Here is a 12,505-nt window from a genome sequence, read left to right as displayed (position 1 = left end):
TTTAAATTTTTTTTTTTAAAAAAAAAAAAAAAAAAAAAAAAAACTATGTCTACATATTTCTGTGTGAATATATGTATTTCATACATACTTCTGTAATATACTTTCGTTATTTTATTATTAAATCTTCTATAGATTGAGAAATAATGGATGAATTTAATTTACCATGTTTCGCGACAAACGAAATTTTAAAAATCATAACGATGTAAAGTCACTGATCTTTCATTGTACTTTAAATATTACAAATGCTTCTCTGCAACACTAATAATTCCGATTTATACCTTTTTCCCTATCCACGTCTGCCCAGAGGTCTTATCATTAACCTCTCATTGTTATCAGCACGCACTAGTTCACAATGCATTGTCTGAATAAAATTTGTAATAAGGAACATACAATTTATACAATACAGCACACTGTCACTGTGAATGAGAAAGAACGACACAAAATTACGAATGCTCTCCTCCGATGTTACGAAAATAACGAAAATAAATAAAAATTTTCACAGTTGGTCAAGGAGTGTCACCGCAACATTTTACACGCAGTGATAACCAGATAATCACGTTTCTTTCAAATTTCACAAGTGCACGATCCAAGCTCCGCTACGTTCTCTCCGTGATTCTCCAAAAGATCGGGAACGAACGACAGGAAGAAAAGCAAAAAAGAACGCGCGCGTTTTTACGATCGTGTTACTCGCCTTGTCTTGCTGAAGACTGTGAAGTGTTCCGGATTCCTCCTGGAGCAGGCGATCCAGTTTGTAGAGCTGCTGCACCTTGGCCTACGACACAGAACCAACGTGGTGAGTTAACCTTGAAGTGTTGCTTACCAGCAATGCAGCCAGGGAGTCGCGTTTCAACCGGAATCGCGATTCCACTAGAACGAGTGATGGTCGTCGTGTCGTAATTGCGGATCGGTGAAAAGAATTCAAAAAAAAAAAAAAAAAAAAGGGAGAAAAAAGGAGAGATACACGCGCCTGCATACCACGCGCAACCACGGTTTTTAATATAATGTTCCATCGGACCGGTTCGACGCGTTTTATTGCACGTGTAGCCAACTGCACAAAGGATTTCAATTATAAATCGCAGTTTTGGACGTATATTAAAATACAGCGATGGAATTTCAGGCACTTCGAATCTACATATTCTAAAATTCGAAGCTTAACGCGCCGGGACTGCCGAAGTGGTCGAAATAATTTTACACATTTTTAAAAGAGATTTAAATGAATGATTTCTTTCATAAAACGTACAAATAAACTGCGCTTACGTGCACGCGTAAACATACGTAAACAGTAATGCACCGATATATTGAATATATAAAAAAAAACTGTACGAGTTGACATCCAGATTCGCTCGTCACGCGTGCACACGCGAAATACAGGTATCTCTAGTTTTAACTGTATTCGACGGCCGGCTTCGTAATTTTCCCGCGCGTTTTTCCAACCCACGCCACGTCTCCCAGCCACGCCTCGATTTTCACGTTAGCATTATGCACCGTTATGGGACTCTGCGGCGTGTAATTCGTATTTATCGCGACGTTTCCTCTCGTAACGCAATTTCAGTAAAGTGCACGCGCGCGTCCGACCGCGCCACGGCTCGGAAAGCAAGTATTTATTACAGCGGGCGTGTACAAAGGGGGAAATAATTCTTGATATATTTCTAACGAAATCTCCGGTTTCTGTCGATGTTCCGTTCCTCTCTTTTTCCCGCGCGCTGCTAAACTCGACCGCTTTTCTTTCACGCTGTTTCGCGCAGGCAGCGAGTTTTCCCAGAAAACGCGGCTCAGAGTTCCTCTCGCGGTATTTGTTACGATCACCAGGACGGAAGCCAGGCCAAGCAACTCGATGTCGAGTGAGCGTCTGCCCCTTCTCAGCGAGTATAAAAAGGATTGCGATTGGATAGGTGGTATTGACCCAAAGTGTCCGGGCATTTTTCCGCGCGAAGATTCTCCCGATGTTTTATGGAATTCGTATTTCCAACTTTAGATCGTTACTTTCGACGTTTCTCAGACGCACGAAATATACCAATGCCAATAAATGAGACGATAGAACCGCGTTCGCGCGAGTTTCCATTTATCCAGAGTCAAACATCAGTCAGCACTCGATTGAATGGAACTCTTTGATCCATTTACTCGAACCTATATAAATTCTTCGATTTATTTATGTTATGCTTAAAGGTTCACATATCAGAGATTTTTTTATCTTTAATTCGTTTCTTCAATTGTGTGTACACAGAATACCTGATGGTAATGTTAATTACCCAGCGAATAAATGAATAAACGCGGCGTTTAAATAACACACGGGAATCAATACCTGTAATTGTCCATGGTCAGGACTTAATCGATCCCAGTCCCTGCGCTCCTCGGCGAGCAAACGTTGCTCCTGCACCTTCTGATTGAATTCCAAACGATGATCCCTGGAATTGTCGTGTGCCAGGTCGTGTCGGGAACCCGAGACACTGTTGGTCCCATTGGCAGTGTTGCGATTGTACAGGGAGCCCAACTTCACCATATTGTCCACGAGGTTCACCAGCGGCTTGCCCTTCTCGTACTTCAACAAAGTAACACGACAAAGTGATACCCGGTCCCGTGGAATTCGCGGTGGTGGTCTCGATCCCGTCTTGCTTCGAAGTTTCTCAATTAGCCAGGCCACGCTTGAAAAACTCGATCCCCGGGAAACTCGGAACGGAATAATTAAGCGAGCCGAATGTCCAAGTGAATTTCGTTTCGTTGATTTATCGCGCAACTTCGACGGTATTGATCTTTTTTTTTTTTTTTCTTTTTTTTGGCGTGTTTCAGGTGAAACGTAGAGTGTTACAACTCAAGATTTAAGTTCAGAATCGATAAAAGTGACGTTCTTTTGAAAGTTTCACGTGTATTAAAATATACAGTATAATTGAATGTATAACAATTCGAATATATGAACATTAGAGATGTGCGAGAACCCGAAATATCGGGTCGGGTCCAAGGAAATTTTGATAGTCTCGAATTTATCGGGATTCCCGAAAGAGTTGGGATTTGGGAAAGGATTGGGAACAAGCTTAAATAATTCGTTAAAGCCCACACTTTCAACTTCGAAAATCTAGAACCATCATTTGAGCAATTCCTTCTGTTATATCTTTTGGTTTAACAATCTTTCGCGTATCATTTTGTACATGCGACAAATTTTATATCGATTCAGTTTCTTTTCTAGTACATATACTTATGTTTGGATGGATATGCTTCAAATGGCGTAATAAACTAGTAGTATTTGCATATTTAATTTTCAATTCATGGTGACAATGCGTGCATTTTCCGCCTTTGTATCATCTTTTTCCCGAAAATGTTCCCAAACAGAGCTTCTCTTTACCTTTTTCCTTTATACGATGTCTTCTGCACTACTTCCTGCTACCACAACTTTTCTTTCACTATCACTCGACACTTTTTTTAAAGATTTTCAATCTTTATTAAATTCACACAGATTTTGAAATATACGTCCGAGCTCCTCGAATTTCTCAGCGATACTGTTCTCAACAGCGTACATAATATTTAAGTACGAAGCACGCAGTCACGCGTTCGTTTACATCAGGTCACACGATTCTTAGAATCCGTGTTTCCAATAATTTCACTGGCAGAAGAAATTGCACTGTGTATTTACATATTTTGTAGGCTGTTGTACAGCATTGTAGAGTAGTTCGAGAAACGGTAGCTGGGTTCTAGAAAATTTCGAAAAGTTCTCGCACACCTCTAGTGAATATATTACGAACGTAATTTCTGAAACAATTATGTATATGATATTCTAAATTATTGATGTCTTTTAAGCGCTGAAATACTGTAACAATAAAACATATTAATTCCTAGAAAATATATATTCTTTTAATATCAAAACAGTCTGATTATATTATTCTTTTATTGTTGGTTACTGCAATTTAGGATACCATAATGACGTGCGTAAATTCGAGCATCTCATACATTAATAATCGCACAAAATAAACCTTGAATATGTCACATACACTTGTATCGTATTCGTGAAATAGGAAACTCCAATTCAAAACCGTAATTTCTAGAAAATATCACAAGTGAGTTTTACCTGCTTCTCGAGATCCATCAGGTGCTTCTTCAGTTCCTCGAGTTTCTGAAGGTTCTCCAATCGTCGCGGAGTATCGAGCTCTGCCAATCTAGCCTGCGGGTCACAAAAGATCGCCACTTTAAGTGCCACGTCGGGCAAATTTCCACGATGTCTATATAGTATATCTTTTTGCCTAATGGTGCACGATCGTGCCTCGAGGATAGTGCATCCTAAGTTTCGCTGACACTTAACTGAATCGCGACACTTCCGTCAAAACGAACGAACGATGCCAGAATGGACACCATTTTGTTTCCAAACGCTTCTGTAATTAATAAACTGCAGACTTTTACGCAATTATAGAAAATTTGAAAGTGTAAGATTGCAAAGAATAAATGTGAAAGATTCAAAGTAAAATTTTTCGTCAAGATTATGCTTTTTCAACACGTTGACGTTCATTGGGAGAATTTTTTACATTTTACCAATGGAACGAAATATTTAATTTTTCCACAATATTGTGTGTATGAAATGTAACAATATGTAATTAAATCTGTAATACAAAATAGTTCATATTATTAAATTTTGTTTTATATTATAAAATATTTATAGCAATAGAAATGTTATTGTCGCAGGCAACAGGTTAATTACACTCTCAAAAATATAAATTTGCACAAAAATCTACAGTCTACTAATTAATATTCCAAAGAAACGTTTTCGAACGTTTCCAGTACTTCATCACAAATTTCAATCCAATTTTTCTCGATCCAGAGTCATCAACAATGTGACGTAAACTTAAGAAGAGGTGCAAGTAACATTTATAAAATCAAAAATCAAAAAGAAAAAAAATCGCAAACTGTAAGAAACGATAAAGAAAATCAGTATCTTTCACAGAGCGATACTAAACTAACTCGTGTGATCCATAGACACGATCGAAGGAAACGTTCAGAAGAGAACCTGCGGAACATGTGTTTGCACATACACACACACTTTGCACAACACGTCGACGCATTTACTTTCACCGAGTACCAAACCCACGAAACATCCATACTATGCTACAATGTACGCTAAAGTTGAACGTAAACTAGCCGAAATTACACGACATGGAAATCGGGAACGCATTCCAGTTTCACTGTTCGTCTATCCAAATTTATCTAACTTTGCTAACAAAGAGGTAACAGTGAGGGGGGGGAAAAAAAAAAAAAAAAAAAAAAAAAAAAAAAAAAGAAAGAAGAAGAGACGGGATGACGAGGGGTTGTACGCGATCAAACTTTTAATACGCCTCGAGGGTGTGCGAATCGTGGAAAAGGGAATCGCATGGTCCCTCAGGGACGATATGGGAATGTAATACAGTTTCTGGAGAGCAAACGCGGTTCGCTAACGTTCTCGATGCAAGGTGAATGGCGAATGACAGAGAGGAATGGTTAATAGACTTTCAGAAATCGGAAATATCCACGCGTTACGACATGTGTATACTTTTGCGCAAAATTTTGGAGCATCTTCTGTCTTTTGGAGAAAATGAATCTTCTTTGTAAATTTTTCCTTTTTTTTTTTAGAGAGAAATAAGAATATCACAATATCTATATATATATATGGATTTTAATAGTTAACAAATTCAGACTTTTCAATTTTATTAAAAACCCGGAAGATGTTGAAAATTGTGAGTGATCCTATTATATATTATATCACATTTATGTAATTAATTAGAATTGAAATATATATAAATATGTGTAAAGTATTACATATAAAATATTTATTTAATTGTACAATAAACTCCAATATGCTCCAAATTTTCGAATACAGTTTGTTTCGAAAACGTGCGTTAACACCTCATCTCAGACAGTGAGTTCAAGCCGAATCGCGGATAAAACAAATTAGGTGAATGTATGTAGCTATTACGTAAAATTATACTGGACTTGTTGTAGATTACAGGAATGTGCAATAGGCGTGAATGGTAAATCTATTTCATTAGTGATACTATATGGAAGCAACATATATTGCACTGTAGCCATATGAAGGAACACTGACAATCGTATTTTAAAAAAAAAAAAAAAAAAAAAAAAAAAAACACTAACGATAAAAATGCGAAACTAAAGACTCGGAGATCGTATTCAATGTCGTTCAATACATATCATTGCTATTTTCAGACATCGAGGTTGAGAGATATTAACAAATTAAAAGTACTCACATCTGCAATATTTGTTAATTATACAATAGGAATAAAATTAGAAAATAGAAATGAAACAGAAGTCCTATTTAATTATAATCTAAAAATACTTCAGCAACTGACCTTGAATTACACATCGCCACAAAGTTCGCGACAATTTCGCGATTAATGTATTAGTAATTGTACAGAAAGACGAACATACATATGTAGTCTATTAATGTTTCCCCAGTTACAAAGTGATAGCAAGGATGCAAGATTCGCGGTCGAGAGCCGTGCAGGAAGTGGCCCGGTTGTGCTTATAGTTATAAATAAGTGCTGTTCAGGCCGGCGAGGAGAACGGTCCCGGCTTGGCGAGGATTAAAATTGATTTCGTGTTTATGAAATGTCGCGGATACTTTGGCACGACTCGCAGCCACCGTGTTTCGTCGCCTATGGCGGATTTCCACCTTCCGAGAATAGACGCGATTTAATCGTCTCTCACTCACGTTGCATTCAGCAACGCGACAATTAACCTGAACAGTATGCAGAACAGTAGTCGCTCCGACACGACGCGGACTGATATAATCAAGGGATTTCTTTATTTAGAAATTTACTTACGTCGAAGAACAAGAAAGACAAAAATTTAGTAACACGTACAAATAAATTTCTAAATGAAGAGTCTGTGAAAAATTGTAACTCTATTGTACCAGTGAAAAATTAGAAAGACAGTAAGAGAAAGAATATAAATAGTAAAATATAAATAGTAAAATAATATAAAATAGTATAAATAGTAAAATATAAAAATATAAATAGTAAAACAGTGAGAGAAGCTTTCAACATTGTTATCCATAGATTGAAGAAAGAGGGAGAGAGGATCATGGAAGCGGTTTTCTGTGCTTTAGGTGCGTTCACCCGGTACTTATTAACGAGTATGATCCGACTGCACGTCACTCAAGTACGTCGTTTTGCCGGGTGAACTTTATAAACCGGCCCTCTGTCCGATATAGGAAATAGGCTCAGAGAACCGGCCGGCAGGCATTAACGTTGGTGAATTTGGCGACCGCTTGATCCCCTTTCTCACTCCACTTTATCCCCCCCCCCCCTCCTTACCCCACTTCGCTCTTCCTAACCCCATCCGCCATTAACGATTCTCGATCGAGCCACGTTCGTTAGGTTGTCCAGCAGACCGTCTAGTCACGAGAATGATCAGAATGGTAGGCAGCTTGGAAAAAAGGATATTTAAATCCACTTCCCTGCTGCTGGCCCGGTATCTCGATGACCATTCGCCCGATATACTGCAAACATCGACCACCGTGCAACCAATGCAAAACGCCAATAAAGATTTTTATCGACTTCTAATTTCGACTCGCAAGAACGACTTTTAAGTGCTTCAGAGGGAGGTGTGTTTACAGTGACCAGGTAATAGCAAGTAGCAAGGAAATTAACGGTGAACGGAACAATGCGTTTCGAAGTTTGAAGTGTGTTTCATATGATGATGGTTTCATGCTCGTCGAACGGGTAGTAGCAGTCGTTTGGTTTGAAAATCTTTTGTGGGGAAATTTTGGAACGATTTGGAAATACTGGTATGATATTTTGTGGGTGTAAAACACGTTGGTTTTAGGATTTTAGGTTTGGGTGAAACTTGAGTAATTTGGGTTTGACCCGCTTGCGCTGGGCAACTGATTGCGGACCGTAACGAGTGACCGAACGGCATACAATAATTCGTCGCTTTCTTTTTGAACTCGTCGGTATGACACCCACTTACAGAGAAATAGAAATTATTGCGAAGTATAAATTTATTATTTATCTCCCCTATTTTGTTTTGCTTAAGTACTTACTTAAAACTGAGGAAATATTACAATTTTAGGAGAAAAAGACAGCAGAAATATAACGCACTGAAAGCATTGATTGCAATTCCGAGTCTTATTTCAAGCTTTAGCGCGAAACTGAATTTAATAAAATGTTTCACGTTTCACAGAAGAACCTGTTATCGACGCCATCAAAATCTCGGACCACCCTATCGCGAAAATAAACGACAGAAGAAATGTACGAGAGAGACGAAACTCTCTCAGAGATCGCGTGAATGCGTTCGGAATGGTTCTGTCACCTTTGGCGTGTCGAGATTCCACGACCGCTCGTAAAATTTTTTATCTGCAAGCAGATGACAAGCCCCTCCTGGCATGATTTTACAACACTGTCCAAATAATTTCCTCCCAATTCAATAACTGTTGATTTTATAACCTCTTGCGCTGGTAACTGGTTCACGGACCATAACGAGTGACCAAATCGTACACAACAATTCGCCTTCCTCTTCGAAATTCGTCGGAAATGAATTAAACATTCACTGGATAGAAAATTACTACGAAGCAATAAGTTTATTATTTGTTTTGTCTATATATTTCGATATACTTAAAAAAAAACGGGGGAAATATTGCCATTTTGGGGCAAGTATATTCTCGACGTGCGTGGCATAACACGCGTCTCTACGCCCGATAGTCTCGCGAGAGACTATCAAAATTCGATCGAAAGACAATCCTGGTGGAAGTTTCCCATTAGTAGAATCCGTTTCTCGTGAGAATATTCGATGCACATGCGAAGGATTCCGCGAGTTCTCCTGGTGATCTGGCCTCGATTGTTGCGTTCCGCCACTGGAGAGTGGAGTAGGGATAAAAGGGTGGGGAGGAGTCAAGGATGCACGACCACGCGAACGACTAGGATTCCAAGGAAGACCACTTTGACGCAATCTGCGCCGGGACTCTTCTCCTGGGAGGGAATCAGCCTTTTCTTTTATCCTATTACGCCGTGTGTTAATAACTCTCGGTGATCGATTTTTCAATGGAAATTGTACTTGGTCCGAATGGTGGACCATACGTGTTTATGTCAAATATCGATCTTGATCCTTGGCTAACAAGGTTAGCTAATAATTTGTTGTTCTAAATGCTGATACTAAATTTTTATGTTCGTTACATTGATCGGATAATGTTAACACTAAAACTACCAAGAACTAAAGCGTAGAATTATCATCGGAGATATTAAAATGAGAGAAAATAGAAATACAATAGAGCACACAAACTTTTATTCGTGTATTTTATAAAAAAAAATCATTTGAACCTCTAAAAATACACTGTTTTGCATCTGTAATGTATATGTAATATCTAAAGAAAATTATGAATTAGTCATTTTTACCACTTCGATAGTTCTAGTGCTAAACACTTCAGTCAGTACGAAACAAGAACGCTTGAATGACGAATCTCGACGTAGTTTTCTCTTACATTCTATGTAATTATATATATGTAAATATATATTATACATTTTTTTATAGTAATAATATTATATATAATAGTAATAAATATCATATATTTCTTCATATATATGTGTATATATAAAAAAACATTAGTAATATTGTATATAATAGTAATAAATATCATATATTTCTTCATATATATGTATATATAAAGAAACATTAATATTATATATAATAGTAATAAATTAATTAATATTATATATAATAGTAATAAATATCATATATTTCTTCATATATATGTATATATAAAGAAACATTGTAAAAACAAGAAAATCCTACGAAATAAAAGTAATTAAAATGATTTCGTTTCCAACTCTCGACTATCGACTCGAGAAACGTTAAAGTACTACAGAGACATACAGGGACATCGTCGCTGTTCCAAGCAAAGGACAACGTAACTTTTTTAACCCAGCTTCGTAGCGAGCATGGAAAGCTCATTGTCAGTTTCATAGTGGACACCCGCTAGATGAAATTCCGCGGACACGCGTGGCGCGGCGGGTTGCCTTATCGGTAAACGGTTGCACGAAACATCGAGTAGGCAAAGTCGCACAACACACACACACATAAAGGGGGGGGAGGCAGAAAAAATTGTAGAGTAGGCAAAACCGCAAGTTTTCTGGCAAGAAGGATCGATCGATCGGTCCCTCTCGTCCGGTCGCTCACTTTCTTTCTTCTTTCCCTCTCGCCGCTCCACCCCGGTCCCCGCCGGGGCCAATCTGAATTTTCTGTTCCTCTCGCAACAGCCGCGGAGATCTGTCCCTTTCCTTTTATCCTGCGCCGCTTTATTCCAAGTTCCGCTATCTGCGGAACGTCTCCTCCGATAGATGGAATCGTTTCGTTTCGTTCATTCTAACCGCTGATGCTGAACGAGAAGGCCGGGTGTGTCTAAGAGGGACCGGGGAGAAGAAGACAGTGGGCGACGAGAGAGAAGGAACGAGAGGCAACGAGAGAAGTTGGAAGAAGCCAATCTCAGAAATGAATATGACTGCTGCAAAATTCACGGAACAATCCGCGGGTCGCTGAATGCGGCTTGTTTGTCTGTTTGTTTGCGCGCCTATTTCCGCTCTCATTTATATGCACACACATCGCTGTCCAGCGTTGGCCAATGAACACACGGGCGCGCCTGGCCGCTCCGCGAATACACGACTGGTTCGCGCGTTTGGATCAACGATTTTCATATGTCGGGAATATATCGAACGTGTGGGGAAAAGTGTAATTGATTGGTTCAAGTGGAAGGATTTCGGATTCTACTGCTTGGCAAGTTAAAGACTAAAGTTGAGTTAAAGGCTAAAGCTATCTGAATTGCTTCTTCTGTATCTGTATGCTGTATTTCGGAATGAGGGTGGAGGAATATTTGGTTTCTCCGTTGCAAATTCGTACGTGGTTTCCTTCGTTGTGATGAAAGAAATTATTTAACATAATATAACTTTACTACACAATTACCGGCGTGAGAGGAACATTTTTAGAAATCAATTCGCTACCGCAAGCATCGTATGTAATGGAATGCATAATTGGATTTTCTGACGCCGGCGGATCGTTAAATAAATAAAATCATTCTCGTCGGATGAAGCTCGACAGATAATAATCCAGATAATAATCCAGACGAAAGAGAGGAAACGCAGAAGAAGATGGATCCGTGGACGAGAAAGCACGCGACCAGGCGTGGAGAGGCCACATTCCCGCGGGAGGTGCTCTCCCAACCTTCTCTCCCCTAACGAATTCTTTCCTGCGATTTGTTTCTTTACTTTCATCCGGCTCACTGGCAGCCTCTTCTTCTCCCCCGTTTGGTCTCCTCGCCATTGACATCCGCAAGTAGAATGCTGGAAATATACACCACCATCCGGAGAGGCCGTGCCGTATTTTTTGCCGCGTTACTGGTTTACCCGATTCGTTCGGCAGGTGGAAAAGCGTGGAACAAGGCTCGACTCCTCTCGATCGGCTTCTTCAACTTTCCGTCTTCGTTCAACAGTGGGTTTTACAGTTTTTCCCTGCACCGGCTCGGCAAACCCGTGCGAAACACTCGACCTGGTTGCCTGGTTCTTCTGCCTTTTCTCGAATTCCTCCGACGTATCGTTGCTTTTATCCGTCGAGACGTATTTGAACGTCTTGCGCCGCGCTGGAATCACGTGCCACGCACGTCGAGAGCTTTTTTGCTCCAAAATTGTAACATCTTCTCAGCTTTAAGAATATTCGAGTAAAACGATAATAGACGAAACAAATAATAAGTTTATTCTCAACTTTTACTTCTCAGTAATCTTCTATCCAGTGATCATCACACACCAATGAGTTGAAAAAGAAACGGCGACGGAATTATCGTATACGGTTCGGTCACTCGTTATGGTCCGCAACCAGAGTTGTCCAGTGCAAGTGGTTGAAATACCATTAGAGAGCATAATGTCGTTTTTATTCCGACACTGTGCGAAATTCTGTTTTATTCAAGAATTAATATAGTTTTGATCTATAATATAATTTAACAATAAGCACGCGAAATAATAACGCTGCCAATATGTTGTGGATATAGGTTAGAATGAATTGGAATAGGTTATGTTATTATAATTACAACAAGGGATTATATTGGAATATAAGGTTAAGTTAAATTGTTGGTCACTGGCAATGTTCATTAAATTTGAAGAAAACGTCCCAAATTGCAACATTTTCTCAGTTTTAGGTATATTTAAATGTTACTTCTTAACAATTTCTATCCAATGATATCATACCGACGAGTTGAAAAGAAACAGAAAGTGACCAATTATCGTATACGGTTCGGTCACTCGTTATGGTCCGCAACCAGTTGTCCAGTGCAAGTGGTTGAAATACCATTAGAGAGCATAATGTCGTTTTTATTCCGACACTGTGCGAAATTTCGTTTTACTCAAGAATTAATATAGTTTTGATCTATAATATAATTTAACAATAAGCACGCGAAATAATAACGCTGCCAATATGTTGTGGATATAGGTTAGAATGAATTGGAATAGGTTATGTTATTATAATTACAACAAGGGATTATATTGGAATATAAGGT

At 38.9% G+C, this 12,505-nt stretch overlaps 1 protein-coding gene across 1 annotated transcript in view; it reads right to left on the bottom strand.

Moving 5' to 3' along the window:
• Window positions 1-6,042, bottom strand: part of LOC122535651 — a 20,668-nt gene extending 14,626 nt beyond the window's left edge. The window contains exons 1-4 of the mRNA XM_043667364.1: window positions 5,942-6,042; window positions 4,058-4,208; window positions 2,303-2,539; window positions 692-772 (exon numbers count right to left, since the gene is read on the bottom strand). Coding sequence (XP_043523299.1) covers window positions 692-772; window positions 2,303-2,539; window positions 4,058-4,208; window positions 5,942-6,042 — 570 coding nt within the window. The remainder of the gene's footprint in view (window positions 1-691; window positions 773-2,302; window positions 2,540-4,057; window positions 4,209-5,941) is intronic.
• Between the last annotated feature and the right edge of the window lie 6,463 nt (window positions 6,043-12,505).

The sequence above is a fragment of the Frieseomelitta varia genome, unplaced genomic scaffold, assembly GCF_011392965.1.
Source record: "Frieseomelitta varia isolate USP_RPSP 00005682 unplaced genomic scaffold, Fvar_1.2 scaffold_751, whole genome shotgun sequence".
Lineage (NCBI taxonomy): Eukaryota > Metazoa > Arthropoda > Insecta > Hymenoptera > Apidae > Frieseomelitta > Frieseomelitta varia.
Note: the sequence above shows the minus strand (reverse complement) of the source record. Positions and strands in the feature narration are given on the sequence as shown.